General features: G+C 43.3%; 1 protein-coding gene across 31 annotated transcripts in view; it reads right to left on the bottom strand.

Moving 5' to 3' along the window:
• Positions 1–22,160, bottom strand: part of LOC139635396 (CUGBP Elav-like family member 2) — a 464,890-nt gene that overhangs the window by 63,592 nt on the left and 379,138 nt on the right. For 30 of the 31 annotated variants that reach the window (XM_071502685.1, XM_071502681.1, XM_071502682.1 and 27 more), the window contains 2 exons: positions 16,523–16,719; positions 156–238 (listed from right to left, as the gene is read on the bottom strand). In XM_071502685.1, the coding sequence (XP_071358786.1) occupies positions 156–238; positions 16,523–16,719 (280 nt within the window). Of the gene's footprint in view, positions 1–155; positions 239–16,522; positions 16,720–19,120; positions 19,496–22,160 lie in introns of those variants that run through there. The other variant, XM_071502690.1, reaches the window with a different exon arrangement.

Here is a 22,160-nt window from a genome sequence, read left to right as displayed (position 1 = left end):
GTATTTACACACACACACACACACACACACACACACACACACACACACACACACACACACACACACAGGTTGGGGCGGGGCCGCCTCAGGGTGCTGCTGTAAGTGTGTGATTAGAGGAGAAAGTAGGCAGAGGAGAATGGAGGACACACACTCACCCCTGTTAAGGTCTTTATGTTATGCAGTGCATTCTGGGCTTCAAGGGCAGCTTTCCTTGTATAAAACGTGACAAAACAGCAGCCTGGGGAGAGAGACAGAGAGAAGGGATGAGCATAAGGAGCAACAAAGAGCATTTTCTCTATTCATCTGCTTGGCATCACCTGTCGACACTGGCAAACACTGAGTGAATGTTAAGGACGAAACATCCTGGCTGAGGGGAAGAGAATGCTTTTGGATTCATTTCAGCGCTGATGACTTGAGCCTTGAGGAAGTGTGTGGACACACATGCGCGCACACACACACACACACACACACAACACACACACACACCAACAGAACAAAGGCACAGAGACAGAGGAGGTGGTAGAATAAAGGGGGTTGCCTCTTCATTAATCCCTGGATAATCTGCCAACAGTTTCTTACTCACTCATTCACTAAAGAAAATGTTCATTTACTTATTGGTCATGCTCACTCACTCATTCAATTCTGTATAGTTCCCATTCAAAGAACCCACAGACTTCAGGACGAGGGAACAGGAAGTACTAACATGTGACTCATTTCCTGATTTTAGGGCTCGATCCTGCAGCACTCCTTTGAAAAAGTCCCTAAATACTGTTACAATAACAGCTCAACATATAAAATGTGTGGTATGTGTAGTTCCATAGCTTTGAATTGATGCCCACATCTCCACCTCTTTCAGTGATTCAAATAGGTCTGGTGCTGCGTTCACTGTCACACATTTCCCTGATTGGTAAGAGCAAAATAACCGAACATCCCAAACAGAAAATAAGTAACATGAACACAAATCAGAGCAGATAATGAAGTGAAAACTACACAAAGTGAAAACTAAAAACTGACTTTTAATCCACATTTGGCCCAGGTTCACCCATGACATCCCGATGTCTTTAGACCAGTAAATCAAAGCTTAGTAAGTTGCTTACTCACTCACTCACTCACTCACTCACTCACTCACTCACTCACTCACAGCACTGTATGTGCAGTCAAATGCGTGTGAATACACAAGCGCACTGAAGAAAGTAGTGAGGGAGCTAAGGAGAGAGGGGCTTTGCCTGTTCATTAATCTGTGTGTAATCCCTGCAGAGTGGGGCTGAAACACTGCAGTTGTGGGCCATTCTCAGTCAGCACGAAAAGCTGCACAGTCAGGAAAAAACCAGCAAGAGGACATTTAGGCCAGACACAGAGGTGTGACTCTTCGGTTTTTCCTCATAAACACAGCAGCCGTTATTTGATTTATGTCAAACATGGGGTTAGGAGAATTCTCTCTCAGTGAGGATTCTTGTCTTTGTTTATGTCCTCATAACACTTTTGACACCATTATCCAGCAGCCACAGGGAAATTTAAAAACCAAACTGCTGAGAAGGATGGGTAAAAGACACAGACAGCCAGCTATAAAATATGAAGGTTGCACTCTGTGGTGAGCTAGTCAAGTGGAAGAACAAATATGAATCCCGGAGACTCACAGTGCATCAAGATCAATGAACGCTGGTGTTTTACATGACGACCTTAAAGAAAGCTTAGATCTGTCTTAGACTGTAAAGCTGCTTGTTTGCTCCACCCAGTCATTCTGTGAATCTGTGACACAACCACAGTGAATATATAAGCAACAGAGCCTCACTCATACTGCACTTTTTAGGCCGATACCAGGAGAGACATTTGAGAGTTTAACAAAAACCTGCACCAACACAACTGGCCAACAGTCATCTGTTCACATAAACACAATGTGACACTGACACTGTTCACGGTCTACTGAGTAAAATAAACTTGCTCCCTGGTGGAAAAATGTCATAGCAACACTCAAGCTCTACCTTTAAGCTAGCCCTTAAAAAACTCAGAAATTTGAACATCTACAGTTCCATGACAACTGAGGAAACTTCAACTGCAGAAGAAGAAAACGGGATACGACCAAAAGAACAGTAAACAATTTCAATCCCCATCACAAACATATCTTCAGCGTTTCCGCACTGCACATTTCTTGCTATTTATTGGCTCGGATATACACTGATACCAGTATATAGGTGATACGCTACAATTGGCAGATAAAACAGACCATGTCCCTGTAGTGGTGGTGCTTTAGTAATGCAATAATGCTGTAGACGGTGTCCTGATATATGAATATCACAGATGAAGTTAAGGGGAAAAAAAACTTGATGCAAAGTGTTTTTATCTCCAGTTTTTTTTATTTTCTATAACAGGAGATCTTCGATTGTATAATCACACTTATTAGTACTCGTCACAGCCAAAATAAGAAGCTGTGTTCACAATATTATTCATTTCAAATGTAATTGCCATTTTAATTCATGGCTAGGCCCATGTCACCAGCGAGAGTCGGCTCAAAGAGATGATTTTTTGGTCATTAAAACAACAAATATATCTTCTTATGGAGATCAACACTTCAAAAAAAACACTGGAGATGTGTAAAATATGGGACCTTTAACTATTAGTAAATAGCAGGTAGCAGCTCCAGCTTGTAGCAGTGCTTTAACAGTTAAATAAACCTCACACGCTGGTTTAGAGTGGTGGTTGAACTGTTGACAGGAACCATGTTTGAGGTGACTTATAATATGATTTTAGTGGACACCTGCCAGTTAATTACAAGTGTGTTTTCTGTGGCCACAGTGTAAACAGAACCCTTTAATCTATCGGGTATAAAGTCACTCGCTGCTTAAAGAGCAACCACTGAACACAACCACAGGCTCTGCCAGATTACTCTGCATGAATCATCTGTAGACCTACACTTGCTGACTTGTTTCATATACATTAGCATATGTCAGCCACAGGTGAGCCTGAGCCCTGGTGTGGCTTCATCTTCCAGTTGCTGCAGGTTCGTATGTTTAAACCTTCTGCCTCCAGCTCTGCACATCTGTTAATTTTGCTGTGTATTTATTGGTCCAGAGATGAGCTGAGTGTGCCATTGTTTACATCTGCTTTGTCGTCCTCCCCCATTGTGTTTATGACACAAATCAACTCAGTGTGAATGAGGCGGACTGGTTGTGGTTTTGTTGTCCATATCGCAGACATCAGCCCTTATGACACTTGCCCTGCAGTGCATCTTAGTGAAATCCAACAGTGAACATCTGGAGCAGGTTTAGCAGCCGAATCCCAGAGTCCCTTTGATGAGGCTGGGAGCGTAATGGATCTGAATTCCTGCGGTGTCCTCTGGGTGCCAGGGCTGTTGAATAGTTGGCCCTTAGCCTAGCGTCAGCAACGTGATTGGTGTTGTGATTCAGATGGTGCAGTGCCTGTGTATTAGCAGGGATAACTCTCAGCTTAGTGTTTTCTCTTCTACGACCTCCAGCGTTTATGGCAGCTCGGGGGTGTCACTTCACTAAACCCTAAGCCCCCCACTTCTGCTTCTGCAGTATCAATTTACCACAGAGGGTTTCACACCAGCTTCTACCAGTTAAAGGCATGGAGATAAGAGAGGAAATTAGTCATGACTGACAGACTTTTACTGTGTGCTCCATGTAGGTCACCAAACTGATAAGGCATAGACACACGTCTTAGTGGCTTCCACATACTGTGGATCTCAGGTAGTTCTGCTTCATCTTTTCTCCCCAGTATCATGATAAAAAAGAAATCATTGAGGATAAGGATGAAGCAATAACACATGGAATATGGAAAAATTCTCCTTTACAAGTGGAAGTAAAATAATCAAAATGTTGAAGAATTCTGATTAAATCCTAATTATTGGACATAATCAAATCACAAAAATCCTTTAGAATAGAAAAACAAAATGAAATAACTGTCCTCAAAATTAAAAATCCTTCACATCTTTTAATTCCCAATTTTTATTGTACTGCTAATGTCCTGAATTGTCCTTTTTTAGATCAATGTCAGGATTATTTCTCCAACTCCTCTCTCTATCAAAACTCTTTCATTCTCAGTGAATGAAACAAGGCTGTCCTTCTACTTCACAACACTGAGATTATGAGCTTAGTAAATCCAATGTGAGATCTTGATCTGTAAATTCATTAGGAACTCAAAAGAAGCAGAGGGAGAAGTACAATGTTTCCCTCTAAAAACCCAAGCTAGAAATACTTAAAGTACTTGAAAACTGTCTCTCCTTGAATCTGCTCACCTTGGTGTTTCCGTCTTTCTTTCTTGAGACTGAATTCAATTGTCAATGCTGAAAAGTTATGAAAAAGTTTACCACAGCATCTCAACGACCTACTGCAGTTTAATTATCAGCTGATAAAAAGCTGAGATAAAACTTTGTAGCTGCTGACACAGTGGAACGAAGCACTGCTAACCGAGTTAGTTGTCAAGTTGTCTGGTGAAACAAAACTGAGGGCAGAGCGAGAAAGATCAAGATCAACTCACACACAACCAAACAAGCTGTGTCCCAAGTCGACAGTGGGTCCCGTGGTAGCTGTCAAAGACCAGGAGGGCTGAACAGAAACGAAATGATCTGTCCTGTGGAGGAGTTTCTCTGTGCCCGCCCTTATCGTTGCATCGCAAAGCGTGGCTCCTGTTGCCTAGCAACCTTGACAATAAGTGATAACACCTGTGCAGGTGGAGCATAGCTGTGTGTTGGATTATTAAAGATCCAAATGCAAACAAAAGGATTTCTGTGACTCCCAAATGATTTAAATACTTGTTACTACATCAACACTGTCTGATGCATTTAAACATTTGTTTAAATTAATGTAGTAAGGAGTGAAAATTTTTCCCCCAATTATGATCAATTGAGAATATAACAAAATACCACAAATTACACTGTAATTAAGGGGTAAAAATGATGGACTGGCCCTTTAAGTACATTTTTTTACTAAATGTATTTGTAAAAATGCCAAACAGCCTGAGCTGTAGGTGTATCTTGGCTGGTGTCACGATTTCCATGTGAGGCACGTTAACTTTTAACTGTAGTCATTATAATTTCCTCATGCTCAGTGCACAGTGACTGCTGCGGGGATATAAGAGGAGCTTTTTAGCATTGCCCCAGTATTGTACATTATAATTCCATCCATCATAATTCCAATTGCACCTTTGTTCAAGCTTTGGCCCCTTGTGTACGATTAGCAATTCCAATAGCACTGTATGAGGGTTAGCTGCTAACTTGCGCTCTGAATTATGATTCCAGTGGCTTTTTTTTTTTTTTTTTGCATATGTGTATATGGGAGGGTTAGCTTTTGGTGTTAGCATTAGCGATTCTGACAAAATTTAATGTGCAGGGGAGGGTTGGCTGTAAGCGCCGCGTTAGCCGCTGTGTGTTGATGTAGCCGGGCCTGGAAGCCATGCGGCGTGTGGCGGATCGTCCCAGGTGGTGAGCTGTCAAGACGAGGATCAAAGAGCAGAGGAGTGGACCTCACACACACACACACACACACACGGATACACAGACATTCCCTGCAGTGTTCCAGTTCCACCTGTTTAAGAGTCAGCACACTCGTGCCTCACACACACAAAGCTGCAGAAAGCCACTGAGAGCACACATATTACTTTAAGTGTATGTCTGCATGTGTGTGTTTACGTCACAGAGAAACACGGCTGTACGACAACCTTGAACAGGTGAAAAAAGTGCTGCAGACCAGCATTAATAAGCCTTTTCCATCTATTTGTATGTGTGTGTGTCTTTTCTCTCGCAGCACAAACATTTACCTGAAGGCCGCGAGGGCTCAGTGCAGGGAGATGACTCTCTGCTTGTGCTGTTGAAGAGGGACACTCAAAAACACACACCAGAGACACACAACCTCTGATGGAAGGAAGGAAATCTATTAGACACTGATGTGTGTGAGTAAGAGAGGGTGTGTGCGAGTGGGAGAGACGGAGATGATGTGGGAAAGAAGGGCAGAGTGTTTGCAAGAAAAAAAAAAGAAAAAGAAGAAGAAGAGGGGAGGAAAAGTGGCTGTGAGCGGAATAGAGAGCAGAGGAGGGAGATGCCGGTTCATAAATGCTTTATGGCTGCTGAAGGGGGCCTTTGACTGAGTGAAGACCCGCAGCCCCCCGGCTCTGTCAACACATCTACCCCCTCTGACCACAGGTCGACCCCAGCTTCGCTGCTCAAGACGGCAGCAGCTGAGGGGGGAGGAGGGGGTGCGTTCAGGTTCAGGCTCGTGTGCTTGTATTTCAGGGTGATACTGACTTTTTATTGAAAACCGGGCACCACCATGTTGTTCCTGTCTGATGGCGGCTGTCAGGCCGGTCAGGGTGGAGGAAGCCTCTGAGGGTGACAACCTGCCCCGCTGTTTCACCATCTTTGTACATTTAATTCATTATGGTAATTTTTCATTGTAACGCTTAATTTAAAAGAGAACATCTCGGCCTCCCCTGCCACTGAATAGGTGGGCGGGTCATGTTAGCTTAAGCAGCAGCTAATCTACTTAAAAGACTTTCATTAGTCTGTGCAGAGTGACCCGTGCTGGTCTGTTTCAGAGATGTCAAATTGAGCTTTTGTGCTTTTTTTTTTTTTTTTTTTTGGTGAAGTTTAACAATGACAGTAAACTTCACCATCAGCTTTGACCTCAAGAGGCATCTGGTGGAAGATCAGCATCAACTCAAATGAGTCACACTGACACTGACAGTAACGTGGACGCCACAGATGATTCACGAGTCATCTCATGTTTTCACTTTTCTGCACTAATTATCCCAAAAAAAATAAATAAATAACAGCAGGAAAACCAGCAAGTGTGATGACAAAGTTAAGGTTGATGATTGTCATGACATTAACGCTTCTTCAAAGGATGTGTTAGCAAACTCTAAATCCTGAAGGTATCCCGATGATTTGTAATGGCATTTAAATTTTTTATTACATATTGAAGAAAAAAAAAAAAGTTTGGTTTCTATCTCCTCTTTAAACATATAAATTCTTTCTGAATCCTGTTGTGCAGCTTTTCCATGTAAATGCACGTTGGTACAAATGGTGGTGACTTTCATGAAAAGTCTTGTTTGACCCCTTTCAAACAACCAATATTTAATGAATTTGCAAATTACACATGCATCATTTGTGAGCAGTTTGGCAAAGACAACTTTTTTCCTTCTTATATTGATTTATCTGAATAACATTTTCAGCCCTGTGGACGTAAGATTAGAGCAATGTCTGACATTTTTTCCACTTTCCTATCCTGTTAATCATCTCATGACCACAAAGATTTATCTTACGTGTCCAAACCTCCAGGTTGGAAAACGCTGCCCTACTGAGCGCTCGGTTGTTATGGGTTGAATCAGCACAGACTGAGGGAGGAGGGAAAAAAGGCAGGTGGAGGTGGAGGTGGAGGTGGAGGTGTAGGGGGCAGGGGGAGTGAGAGCAGTAATGTCCTGCAGTGTACCAGGCTGGAAGTATGGTTTATTAAAAGGGGGAAAGAAGAGACCGGTGGGGTGTGTATCAGTGAGTTTCACCCCAAGCCCTTCCACCTGAGGCTGGCTGCAGCTTTCACACTGAGCCCCCCCCTTCTCTCCCTCCATCAGTCTGGTTCCTGTTCCTTTCCCCTCCACACTTCTTCTGACCCCTGGGGTTCCACTCAACCACTGACCCACATTAACTACACTCCAGAGCAATTACTGCACACACAGGCCTCTGGGTGGCATGGGATACAAACGCCACTTCTCTCTTTTTCTTGCATTTTTCACCCCCCCCCCCCACTCCCTCCTCTTTCTCACTGTTCCCTTTTCACTCCTGTGCAGCTGTAAAAATGCCCCTTAATGTGTATAATTTATGTGTGTCAAAGAGCCGGTGAGTGACAGCAGGGATGGGAGGGGGAGAAAAAAATGACAGAGAACACATTCTGAATTTGACAGCGCAATAAAGAACAGATTGTCAGATGGAAAAATAGGGAGAGGATGAGCGGATGGCTTCAAACAATGCTGCATCTCTGACGGGCATTTGGCTGATGTTCTAATCCTGTTAACGCAGGAATCGGTCCAGCTCGCAGCACTTCACAAATCTATACAATCCACTGGTTACTTTGGTGGAAAACCACCAATGTCACCTCCCCCCTCCCTCCTCCCCCTCCCCCCTCTCCAAATCCTACCCTCACTCACTCCCCTCCCTTGCTGCGAAAACAACAAGAGCACTTTCTGGAAATCAAAGCTGTGTTCTGGCTGACCCCGAAGTGCTCGCAGAGGAAAAAAAAAAAAAAAAAATTCCAGTTCTGCAACTTCGCTTATAACCAAGCAACTCTCTGTGTCGCTGAGGCATGCAAAAGTATAAACATAGAGGGGAAAAGAAGACACACAGAGACAAGCTGCAGATCCACACACACAATCTCCCATTAAAATCCACCTGCAGCTGCTCTCTAATTGGGTCTGGGTAGCGGGCTAAAAAAGCTAACGTCTAGTTAAGGCGATATAATTGGCCGCTCTGCTTTAGGAAAGAATGAAATAAATCAGCCCTCCATCTCAGGTCGGCCCTGTCTCAACTGAATCCATTAGAGCAGATAATTGTCTTGGACGGCAGAGCGTTCGCTCGGCGTTACCACAGCTGAGCGAGAGGATACAGTTGGCTCGCAGTTTCAAAAGCGGATGTCTGCCATTGGATGGGTGTGGGTCCCTGGACGTGGCAACAGAGCAGCCCAGGCTGAGCAGTGATCGGAAATCAGATGCTGTAATCTGCCTGCATGTGTTTATCTCCGGGCTGGAAATCATTTCTCCCAATCTTCCCTGGATTTTTGTGTGTGTGAATTTTTTTTTCCTCCATCAAGATGACATTTCGGGTTAGAGATTTTAAAATGATGGTTGATGTAAAATCTATTTCACATGTTCAGGTCAAACACTTATCAAGAAAAAACAGCCCCTGTCAGGCGCCGGTATCGATTGTAATTTTTATTTTCAATGCAGTTCGTATGAGAAAAAAACAAAAAACACTGTTGCAAGGTGAGGAGCATTCACTACATTTATTGTTGTACTCAAGGTAGAAATCTGCAACATCCTTTGTGTCTGTCTTTGGTGCTAAACTGCGTAGTGGCTCCTGTGCTTTCCCCAGAGATCAGCCGTCAATCAAGCCATGTGGGTGGCAGCGTGTTGTCACTTCACTCAGATTTAAAGGTTTGATTTTTTTCTACAGGTGGCCCTTTTGTCTTTGTCTTTTCAGCCGTGGTGTTTTGGCTGTAGGTTGAATCACTCTTGTGCTGCAGTAGAAAGCAGAAAATGAAGATTTATTTATATGAGTGTGTCACAGATTATTCGTTTGGGTGAGGGCTGAGTGATTTGAAGAAAATATCTAACAGTGATTTTAGATTTTACACTTTTAGTTTCATTTAAACTACAGTCCAGTATTAGGGGTCTACATAGTATTAAAGGTTGTATAAAGTGAGACTTCCATGTCTGTTTTGATCATAAAGCAGGTCTAAGTTCTATATTAATACTGTGAAAGTATCAAAGCCTCAGTCCACAGAGAAATGCACACAGCCTGTATTCAGACACTGAGCCTTAAAACCAGCCGCCAGGACTTCTGGAACTTTGTGATGTCACAACGAAGCAGTCACAACTTTTTTTTTTACTCAATAATATTTCTACAAATCATGACATAGTTGCCAAGCAATTGTAATAATGATGGATTAGTAAGTACACTTCACCTGGGAACATCTACTGCTAACAGCTCTGCACTATAGCAGTCTAAGCTAACGTTAGCTTCACAGAGAGATTGAATGAGCTGCTTCACAGCTCTGAACCCTGGACAGTGAAATCCAGAGTTTTTACAGTGGTGACCTTAAAACAACAATACAATATGTTTAAAAGTGCAGTCAACTCACTGTCTGTCTGTTACATTTAATAAATGCTGCTAGCTGCTAGCTACCTAGATACTGATGTGAGATGATGCACAGCACGGTTTTTGGCAAGAGTTAAGTTTGAGAATTAATGGTAATTAACTTTATCTGTGGAAATTCACCGGCCACAGTCGTCATTATAGCGAAACTTCAGCTCGATACAGCTGAAGATGCTGCTAAAGGCTTAAGTTAGAATAAAAACTGAGGCTCTAGCATTTGAAAAGCCCTAGTTTTGCCTTTGTGTTATTTGCAGGTTGGACAGGTCACTTTATCTGAGAGTAATCTCTTTACAAGATCATATTTTGTCTTCACTACATTAATAATATCATTTTTCCATTCAGTTCAATTCTCAGAAGATTTAAGTCTCTTATAGCTTATACTTTATTTTTTATATTTGTAATTATTTCTGGGGCATGTTGTGCACAGAGCCTTTTGTGCAGGATACAACCTCTTAATGAAGACGGTAAACTTATTTTGTGCGTGTGTGTGTGTCCCAGCAGCTCGTGTGGGCAGGCTGTATCATTAAGATAAATGACGTAGCACATCCCCTGCCAAAACTCAGACACCGCAACAGAACCCGTCATGGCGCTTAAGGTGGTGTTTTAGCAAAAGGACCATTTTCTGTTTACCCCTCTGGCTCTCTTTGTCTCGTTCTCCCTTTATCTCTCCCTCCATCTCCATCTCTTTTTCAGCACAAAATGCCAAATTGCTCCATTTCTCATTCGCTCCCCTCCTCCTCTGCTCAGCCACTCATCTGGTTATTAACTCCAAACACATTAAACCAAGAGTCGTGCCACGATATTCCCCAGACCGTCCTTGTCAGCACAAACACATACACACACACAGCCTAAATGCACACACCTGGGTCAAACTGCAAAATGGATTCTGTAGGTGGCAGAATTTAATGCTTCAGGGCCAAAAAAACAACAAATCTGGGAACTTATTAAAGAAAATCAGGCTTATTTTCTGTGATTGATTTAGTTTTGGATTCTAACTAACCTAAGCAGACTTAAAAGGATCATTTAAAGTATTTGCCATATGGATCTTTGGAGGCTAATATGATACTTGGATTGATAATATTCTTTCATTCCAAAAATATTCAGAAAATGACTGGTGTTTGCTCGAGGAATTTCATTCCTGTCAGGCTGAAGAAGCCTCTCGAACAGCACTCAGGACCATCGTGTGACGCCAGATGATGACAATAATAAAACAGGAGGATTACACTGATCCAGAGATATCCACTCTCTGGTTTGACGTGCAAAACTGTGTTTCAGCCAGAGCTCTGAGCGAGCGTTAAGTCCAGGTTTTTATCTGCAGCGTCCTGTAATTAATCATTAATTTATTCATAACTGTCCTGGTCCAATGTCTGACCGAGTCTAACTGCCATTTTAAAACAGTATTTTTACAAACTGGGCAGGGATTAAAAATAAAAAGGATTAATAGTGTGTTAACTCTGGGTCACTGAGCAGAGACTGATGAATTGAGCCTAAAAAACACACTGAAGCACCAGACTTAGACTTGAATGTTTACTCAAGGTGCCTTTAGACTGTGGGAGATGAGTCATACACAGCCTTGAGCTGGGTTGTTTCATATGTGGCTGAGAAATGCAGACTTCTTTTCTTGGGCAATGAAGGATCCAACGGGTGGATCCTTCATGGCCCAACCTAAGCAGTGAGGCGACAAGAACCGTGCTTTGCGATGCATTGGTCAGGGCGCGTGAAGCTGGTAAAATCCCTGTAGGCCAGAACAGCTCATTTCAGTCTGGTCTTTGCATCTACGAAAGACCACACCTTCGCAGACTGCCCTGGATGCCCTGAACTCCCCAGAATTGGGACACAGCATTGGTATAAGTACGGTCGGGCTGCACAATATCAAATTTGAGGCATTTCACACTGTGTGGTGATATAGACAGAAAAATCTGATACAAGCAGAGATACATCATTAACTTGTGTCATCCATGCAGAAGGAGACAAGAAGGACGAGACTGTTGGACTCATTTTTGCTTCTTTCACGATTGTCCACTTTCTTCATGGAAAACTATGACTTGTTTTGGACTACATGCTTTCTTGATGAAGCGTAATTTCCCTTAGATGTGCTGCTACTTAGAGAACAGTATCAGAGAGGTAATTCTTAGTGATTTAAATCCCACATAAAGAAACATACACCCACCAACTCTCTTTAATTTACCAAGCCTTACTGTTGCCAAAATGTGTTTCAGGCTCTCATTTCCAAACATTTATGGGTCGTTCATTTCTTTTAGGAGTTATCCTGTACTTGCCAAATTTCCTCTGTCAATTAATGTTTACCATGTTTTGCTGTTTTTGTCTTTTTGTTGCTGATGCTCTTTTCTGGACCAGCAGTTGCTGAAGTGTCAGCTAATGAGGACCCAAACACCACTGAAAGAAAGAAACAGAGAAGTTGTTGCAGCCGCAGCGGTGGAACTTTTTTTTTGTGTGTGTCTCAGTGGGACTAACAAACTCATTTAAATCCAAACTGCTGTTTTACAAAAAAAGGGAAAAAGTGCCTCAGGGTCGCCACTGGGGCATCAGAGTGGGCTCATTTGCCCCAAATGGCCAATATCCTTTTCAAACAACTCTGTCGCTAATTTAAAATAAACACACTGATGGAAGAGAGGTGCCACAGTTTCCCTGACACCGGTGAAATTACCGTCGACTCCAGCCCAACAGTGAAGGGGGCCATTGCAGACCCCCCCCCAGGCTGAGCAGCTTACTCAACTATGAGAAAACAACAACAGTGCTGCCTGCGAGTAACAAGACCAGTAAGAGCCCAATCTAATGCTGCATTTCCTCTGAAACCACTGCACCTCACAGCAGAGAAGAAGAACTAGAGTCGTGTTCCTCCACCAACCGGTCTGGAAGCCGTTTAGATCCATGTCTGTCCAGACTCATAATATATCGAGTCAAGACTTTTAAGATATTTATTAAAAACTATTGTATAATTAAGTGTTGTTAGCAGATGACTTCTTGAGTTATGGCCAAAAATGTCTTCTTTGAGCCCTGACCTTTGACCTTTGACCACCTACATCTCATCCTTGAGTCCAAGTGAATGTAGGGGTGGGTGATCTGGCCGAAAGATCATATGACAATTTTTTTTTGGGTTGAATCACAGTCCACGATCTTAATCATGATCTGCATCCAGTTTCCACTCTGACTGGACGGAAGTTGTGATTTGTATTTTTCTGCTGCTTTCATGCATCTTTTGGTTGTTTGTCTGCTCGCCGCTACTCTTCTCCCACAATATTTACAAACTGTGTCACATCCAATCACAGTTTTTGCTCAGTTGCAGTTAGTGGGCTAGCTGTTTAGCTGTTAACGATGGGCTAGTTAGCCTGCATGATTCTCTGGAAAGTAGATCAAATTTAGTAGTGAAATTTGAAGAAAAGGCCTCAAGACGCTCCTGAGATATCGCGCTCATGAGAATGGGATGGACAACCCGAAAATATGTATATATATGTATGTATATGTATTTTTGTATCTGCTGTAGAAGTGGCACTGAGTGATACTCTTGACTCATCAACTATGAAAACAACTCACTTCAAGGGTAGTGAAGATGGAGCAAGAGGTTTGAGGGAGCTGAGGGATGGAAAGAGGAACTTTGGCCCCTTTTTTTCCTCCTCAGAAGCAGCAGAGAGGAAGAGAGGAGGGAAAAGAGACTGGTGGGGAGAGAAGAATCTCAAGGTTCATCTCAAGGCTAAGAACACACAAACACAAAGCCCATGACGAGTGTGTTGGTGTGCAAAAATGAGTTGATTTTGGTCTTGGCAGAAAACTGTCTCCAGGCTTTCATAAGCTTGTATGACTCAGTCGTAATGAGAAGAAGGAAGAAAAAAAACGCAGAGACGAAAAATAAAAACAGAAGCAGACTGCGATGGAGTGTTCAGGTGCACAGAGGTGAAGGACAACACACCTCGTAGCAACTGAAAACTCAATTCACTTTCAAAACGTTATCTCAGCAGCATGTCATCATGTAGTATCTGTGTCATCTGTGTGCATATACAACAAATCTGCATTAGACAATATGTTTAGTGGGAAACCTAACTCCTCCTGGATTAAATAACCTATCAGACCATATTTGCACAAATTTCAGGGCCCGAGCACAAACATTTGATCTATTCTCACCAAGATCCCAGTGCACACAGCAGATCATACATGCTGGCTTCATTACACAACAAAGAGAGCAACCAGTGCTCCTGTCTTGGAACATTTGGTTCCCACATTTGCAATGAACTAAACCACCAACAGCAGCTGACATGAAGTAACTGTTTAGGGCCCAGGAGGATCTGGTGCCCCGGGGCAGTTTCCCACTTTGTCCAGTTAGTAATCCAGTGGAGCAAACTGTATTCTGCAAATACAGCACATCAATCAATACATAAATCTGCCAATCATGCCCATGTGCAAAATTAATTCCTGAAAACCTTATGTTTTATTTTTCTGGGCAGCTGACAACATTAGTTAAGGTAAGGGAAGGATGGTGGTCTTGGTTAAAGGTCCAGTATTGTAGAAAGTGAGATTTCCATGTCTACTTTGATTATAAAGAAGACCTAGGTTCAATATTAATACTATGAAGGTATCAAAGTGTGCAATAGATGGACAAAGTACACTCAGCCTGTATTCAAAAACTGTGTCTTAAAACAAGCTGTCAGGACTTCTGTAACTTTGTGATATCACAATAAACCTGAGCGCATAGCCTCTCCACTGATTGGCTCTCTGACCTGTTGTTACTAGAGCTCCAGAGAGAAGCCTGAGAGAGGAGATGTAAAACTACAGAGATGGTTTTTTGGTTCATAAAACCACAGATATATCTTCTGATGGAGATCAACATTTCAAATAAAACATTGGAAAAGTGTCAAATATGGACCTTTAAATACTGAAAAAGTCAATACTGATTTGAATCACAAGATGAGGAACGTTGATATTTCCAGTCTTTAAGCCAAACTACAATGTTTCTCCAACTGTAATTAAGTGTTTTTGGTAACCACACATAGGACTCGGGACATGAACTGTGTCTCTGGTGTTTGATTATTGAGCTTCATCCACCTGGATCTCCTTCCCTCGTTATGACTGCTGTGCAGCCTAAGACTGTCACGCTCCCTGAACTGGAAAAAAACACTCAGTGAATGTAATCCAGGCGGCAATTACATTTCCTCCAAAATGTATCTGACAAAGCAAATTAGTGGCATGAAATGTAGTTTGTGGAATATAGGGTTTCACTATGTTCCAATGCAGCTACCAGGTGCATCTATTTATTTTCAGGACAGACACAATGAAGATCAGCTGGCCGAACAAAAGATAAATCCTTAATTCAGCTCAATTTTCTGGCAGATGAGTGTTTACTTGTTTTATTCGCTTCATCCCCACTGATTCACATTTTGCTTCGTCTGACATTTTGAAAACTTCTCTTTAAATTTGCTTTACAGTTGGATGGAAGCGCCGCTGCCGCTTCTCCCTTCCCATCGTCCTCTTGCTTCCCTCTCTTTACTTTCCTCCTCCCACTCTCCATGTCTCATCAGGAGTGTCATCAGCCCCCACTCCGGTTGACGTCTGTTAATATGGCAGCGCTATTGTCTGCCCGTTCATTGCCGCTGTCTCTATTGTTTGCTCTCACACTTGACGAATTCATCAAAGGAAAGAGAAAAGGGGAATGGGAGAAAATAGCTGCAAATCATGTGGTTTCGCACAATTGACTGTGTAAGTCTGGCAGGTCGAGTCTTTGTCTTCAAATGGTGCACGAAATGTGTGTTTGCTTTTGTAATTCTGCACATATATCATTCGTTCTGCCATTAGGTAGGTGGGAAGGCCCACTCAGCCACTGAGCTCTGACTGTCTCTGTGTGTGTGAAGGGGATCTGGGTTCATGGAAGTGTGTTATTATGTCGGCATGATAGTGTGTTTGTATATGTGCATGGTGGTAAATGTAAGAGTGCGTTCAAACCCTCTACTGAAGTTAAACTAGCAACAACATTGTGGAGAAATCCTCTAAAAATACTCAGTTTAAATTCCACATTCACAACGACAAGACTTTATGCCTCAGGAGGAAGAAAGGAAGGAATGAAGAAAGGACAGAAGGAAGGAAAAATAAGCGGAGGGAGAGAGGACAGACAGAAAAAAAAAGAAGATATTGAAGAAAGGTGGAAGACAGGAAAGGAAATAAGGATGTAAAAGAAAGGAGAGACAAGGAAAGGAAGGAATAAAAAACGAGAGAAGGAAGGAAAAAGAAGAGGAGGGAGAGAGGATAGACAAAAAAAGAGAAAAGGAAGATAAACAAAAGAAGACCAGGAAGGAGGGAAAGAAACTCAAAAACAAAGCACATGATGAAGGAAAAAAGAGAAAACGAGAAAGGAAACAAAGAAAAGGAAGGAAAGGGAAAAGAAGAAAAGAAAGAAGCATGAAAGAACAGAAAAAGCAAGAAAGAAGGAAAACATGGAGGTGAAGGAAAGGAAACAAGGATGGAAAGGAAAGGAGAAACAGAGTGAGGACAGAAAGAAGGAAAGGACAGGTAGAAGAACAATAGAAAGAAGGAACGAAAGAAAAAAGGAGGACAGGAAAGATATTGACGTACGCTCTTGTAGTAAATGCAACTGTCGTGTGTGTGTGTGTGTATGTGTGTGTGTGTGTGTGTTGGTACCTTTGCTCTGTGGAGGGTTCTGGCTGCGGTCTCGGAGGATGTTGATCTGGTAGACGGCTCCGTACGGCTCAAACAGCTCCTTCAGCTCCTTCTCTGACCAGGAGCGTGGGATCTGGCCCACAAACATCTTGATGGCGTCCGGGTCTGGCTGGTCCGAATGCTCCAGCGCCCCGTTCATCTTCCCGGCCGTGCCGTTGCTGTTGAAGAGACAGAAGGCCAAACATTAAAAGCTTAGAAATACACTGTATTTAAACCAGCGACACCAGCAGCTCTTTGACTGGAAGAAAGGATTTCATCATTTTTATTGTGTTAAAACTTTTCAGATCTTGTTTCCTTATCTGCTCCCAGAGCTTGGGCCACGTTGGGAATTGTTACTAAGTGCGTGTAAATCCCACTTAGACACACAAACAAATTTGACCTGAAGGTTGACCGCTTAAATTCAAGCTCCATTTGCACTGGAGCAGCATCACCCTGCAGTTTTGTGCCATAACACAACTGAGCTAATTTCCCATCAAGCAGCTGGCAGGAGCTGCAATTCTTCAAACTACACTCCTGCTTGTTTACAGTCATTTTTCTCATGTGTCAACATTAATAATCTAACAATTTAGTATTGTTGAGTTTCTACACAAAGCACCATCATTCAACTTAACTTCCCTTTGCTAAAGGAAACCATTTTGTGACAAAGCATTTTTCAAACAATCCCAATTGGTTTTTAAAGGTCCCACACAGTCTAAAGGTAGATGTCTATGTGTTTTTGTTTATAAAGCAGGTCTAGGTTCTATATTAATACTGTGAAAGTATCAAAGCCTCAGTCCACAGAGAAATGCACACAGCCTGTATTCAGAAACTGAGCCTTAACTTCTGGACTTCTGGAACTTTGTGATGTCACAACAAAGCTGTCACTGCTCTCAGCCATGTCCCAAGCCCCACCCACCTGGACCCCTCAGGTTTCTCTGACTGTTCACCTGAAATCTGCTATATTTTTATTGTATCACTCAGAAAACAGTCAGCCAATCACAAGAGAGCCTCCGAGCCTCTCGTCCGATTGGCTCACGGTCCTGTTGTCACTAGAGCTTCACAGTGGAGCCTGAGAGAGGAGACGTAAAACTTGGTTTTTGGCTCTTGAAACCACAAACATATCTTCTGATGATCAACACTTCAAATAAAACACAGGACAAATGTAAATATGGACCTTTAACACAGTTTAAATGCCTTTAAAAGTAACTGGTCTCCTTTGGACAAATTAGCATGAAAGGAAGAAATGTCCAGCAACTTATATTTGAACCCTAACATCTTCAAAATGGATATAGGTGCAAAAAAGTCCAAAAGCTCTGGCAGATTTCATTCATAAGACAGTAAAAAGCCTCTCAAACAGCCTTTAGACCATCACACAGACACCCAGAGCCACACTAATAAAATTCTCTCAGCAGCCTTAGTAGCTCCTTACAGCGGGAAGAGACAGCTTTCAGTTCAGGTTTTTACAGACTGATATCCCTGAAGCTGGCAATTTATATATATGTACCTACACTGACCCGACCCATCAGCACACTGACATATCACTCTGACCCTAAATGTGGATTTTTCATTGCAGAAATGCAGTGATGGATCTAGAAAGGATGTCAGCAAATCCTCACTGCAGGGCTGAACTGAACACAGATTTTATTCCCAACACCAAAAGAGACATTTCTATCTATCTATCTATCTATCTATCTATCTATCTATCTATCTATCTATCTATCTATCTATCTATCTATCCATCCAGATGAGATCTGCTGTTGCATGAGCTGTGGCGACACTCAGTGATGTCATGTTTGTCTTCATCCAGCACACTGCCTGTGTGAATGAGCGCTGGATCAGCGGCGTGCAGCTTGTTAACGTGAGGCTGTGTGTGGGGGTTCGGGACACAGAACCAGTACAGTAAACCTCGGGGCCCTGTAACAGGACACAGATGCTTACACGCCGATCAGTCCGGTTGTATTTCCACATCTGGAATGCATATGAAATGGAGGTGAAGTGCTTTCACCCTTTTCAACGCAGAGGTACAACACTTATCTTCACGAAACACACTCGTCTGTCCACGCGTGTGGAATGCTAAGTCGTGCTACGCCGTCTCTGTTTTTCTTTTTTTTTGGACGAATAAAGGCGAGTAAAGGCTTTCAACAGCAAGGCCTGCCGGAGATGAGAACGGCGCCCGAGCATGCGTGAGGCAAAGCGTGACTGTGTTTGGAGAACAATCATACGCACATGGCTACAAACACACACACACACACACACACACACAAACACACACACATCACTGCCATCAAGGCCTGTGGTCTATTTAAGATGGCTGAAAACCAATTTAATGAAACCAAAGTCAATGGCTGTGCTGTTTTATTGCTCTACTTTCCCTTTTGTTATTCTCGGCAGGAAAGAGAAAGAGCATTATCTTAAAAGGCAAAAACAAAACAAAGCCAAATCCTGAGCTTGGTTAGCTGACAACACTAATACCACCCTATAAAGCTCAGCAAGAGAGAAAGAGAGAAGGAAGGAGGGAGGGAGAGGAAAAAGAGAGATATGGAGAGAGACTGGGAGGGAGGGAAAAAAAAACATCCAGACCTTTGAACGCGGGCCATCCATCTTTTGCAGAAAGAGCCAAGGCGCTCAGCAGAAACGCCCAATTCTTTAAAGGACTTAAAGGACATGTCAAATAAAACGCCAGAGCCGGAGAAGGAGTCAACGAGCCAAACCAGTGCTAACAGTCCTCGGGGCAACAACCACTCCTTGCTAAGCTGCCCGATAAATTGTAGGGGGCCCGAGCGCTTGAGGGAGCCCCAAGGGGTGGCAGCTGACGGAGGAGAGGAAAGAAGGGAAGAAGGGAGGGAAGGGCGGCGGCGGCGGCGGCGGTGAGGAGTTAGTGCCCCTATCACTGGCTGATGTTGAGGCACATAAACGGTGAAGACGACTGCATCGGACGAGCCTCGGCGGTCGCTGGGTTCAGGCTGCAGCACATCATCCCTTTGCCCTCTGATACACACACACACACACACACACACACACACACATAGCTGGTGTGTGTGTGAAAGTGAAAGGACACAATCCCTCATTGTTGGATGTTTATGTGAGGCCTGCAGGGATTGAGCGAGTCCACAGGGGAGACGATACAATAGCTGGTGTCAGAGAAGCGCCTCCCTCGTCCGGGACACTGTCCACCCCGTGCTCCCTCCACCATTCACTCCGCCCGCTAAGACAATGAATAGCTTCACACTTGCAGCTATAAGGCGTACGAACACTTACAGAGCTGTCTTGTGTAGATTGCATGCTCCGTCTTTTCCTGAGGTGGTTGGAAGTAGGTGACTCTCCTCACTACAAAGGAATGAGCGCCTCTTCCATTGCCCCCGTGGCCAAGACTGACAAGGTGTTATTGCAAGCAGACAGAGCTTTAGTGTGTGTGTGTGTGTGTGTGTAGATGTTTGTGCGAGTGTGTGAAGCTCAGCAGGAGAGTGTCCTGGGGCTCGGATTAAGTCGTTGAGTGGATCCACTCCTGCCATAGCCTCTCCATCTCCCTCCCTCTTTTCCTCTTCTTCCTCTTCTTTTCTCTCTCCCTCTCAATTTGAGCCAATTGTTTGCCTTAATGGCTTAACTATTGCTTCCATCACTCCAGTCTCCCTGCAGCACAGGGCCGTGACTGAGGGCTGATCTACACTGAGCATGTGTGTGTGTGTGTGTGCGCACTCAGCCAGACTGCAAAAAAGTGTCTGGATAGGTCTTTGAAGCAGCTGCTGAGGGCTGTTATTTCTTCACCTCACGCTCACATTAGACAGCCGGCTCATTCACCCAAACTACAGCTGCACAGTATTGACCATAAAACCTTATGACGGTTGTTTATTTATTCATTCATCATCTTCATTTTACATTCACAGCCCCTCAGACTGCCCCTCTCTTAAAGGAATTGCTCAACATGTCGGCAAATACACTAATTGGCTTTCTTTCCGACAGTGGGATGAGGAGATCAATATCACTCTCAATCCTCTGTCAGGACATGGTTAGCCTAGCTTAGCATAAAAACTGGAGGCAGCCTCGTAATAAGACAGCGTGGTAAGCTGTCTTATCAATGTGATGTATCTTGTTTGTTTAACACATACAACAACCAAAATAGAAGAAAAATAAAAATAAAAAAACCCAATTTGTGGTTTTATGTGGAGTTAGGTGCTGGAGTTAACCCATCGGCCTGGAAGCCTCATCCTGACAGCTTCCTGAAATTACACTGACCGTGTTGGTGTCACCGGTCACTGCACTGATTACATGCACTGTATTAAGGTAGTAAAGCCCCTACTCATGACCTCACTTTTGCACTTTTGCAGAGAGAGCAGACTCTGCAGGAGGAGCGAGCAGTGTTTCCTCACAGCGCAAATGAGTCTGGACTCAGGGTGACCTGATGCCCGAGTGGTTACGGTGCAAACACTCTGAGCAGAGAGTCCTCAGTTTGGCTCTTTGCTGCCTGTTGTTCCCCTTCTCTCTGTCCCTCCACTTCCTGTCCATCTACAGTGTTCTGTCAAATAAAAGGCCAAAAAATGGGTCTGGATTTAACAGTTAAAACTCATTTATTCAGACGTATACAAACTGTTTAGTGTCAGTTTCAGTTTCGGCACATGTATAAAGAACTGTGTAGAGACACAGGTATGTGGTACATGGCCAAGAAAAGCTTTTCCCAGGAGAAATCTATCTGAAGAAGTCAGTGGGTTTTGGGGGTTTTTTGTTCACATGAGATTCCAAAATACTTTAAGCCACATTCATGATTGCTTTGGCCTTTTGGGACAGGGGAACAGACTTTAGACACATCACTGATATTATCATTTTATAAAGTCTGTATCAGTATTCATTCCCCTATTACATGTTAAAGTACGTTTACCAGCTAGTTGCTAACTTTTTGTTGTCTGGAGCTGGGCAGGTTGTGTAAAGTCAGCTTATCTGAGCTTTTCTAACTGGAAACAGCTGCTTGGATGTAAGATTAAGGATGGAGATCAGAATGAACCAAAACATTAAAGCTGCAGGAAGAAAAACCAAAACAAGGAGCTGAAAGATGCTAAAAAGCTCAGTGGAGCTGATGATGATGATAATTACAAGCACCACCGTTCATATCAGCTGCAGTTATGTGATCTGTTGTTTATATAAAAAACTGATGAGTGCAGCTTTAAGTGCACATAAACACACTTATTGTATCCCGGTCAGATAGAGGCTGTCACCGCCCTGGGCTGCATCGCTGCAATGGCATTATAATAAAAAATCAAGCTATATATGGTGGATTATACAGGTGGAAGGGAAAAGGAAAACAAGCTCCACATATGAGGAGTAAACCATGACAGCTACGAGCTACCTGGGCTACATTAACTGCCTGCTACCCCCTCTGTTTGCCTTGTTCACAGCTGGAGTCCAACAGGCAGCCAGAGAGGAACATGCTACAAACAGACACCAGGACAGACACAGGGAGGACGAGCGAGGCAGGTGAAAGTGGGAATAAAAAAGAGGGAGAGAGAGGAGACGGATGCAGATGAGCCAGGTCCAGGAGTAAGCACAGCTCAGAGCTCAGCATGGGCTCTGTCAGAAACCATGCACACGTGCACACATGCATACACACATATCACACATGCATACACAC

This window comes from Trachinotus anak, unplaced genomic scaffold (genome assembly GCF_046630095.1).
Source record: "Trachinotus anak isolate AG129_WGS33_773 ecotype Australia unplaced genomic scaffold, CSIRO_AGI_Tana_v1 ptg000018l, whole genome shotgun sequence".
Lineage (NCBI taxonomy): Eukaryota > Metazoa > Chordata > Actinopteri > Carangiformes > Carangidae > Trachinotus > Trachinotus anak.
This window is presented reverse-complemented; position numbering and strand designations above follow the sequence as displayed.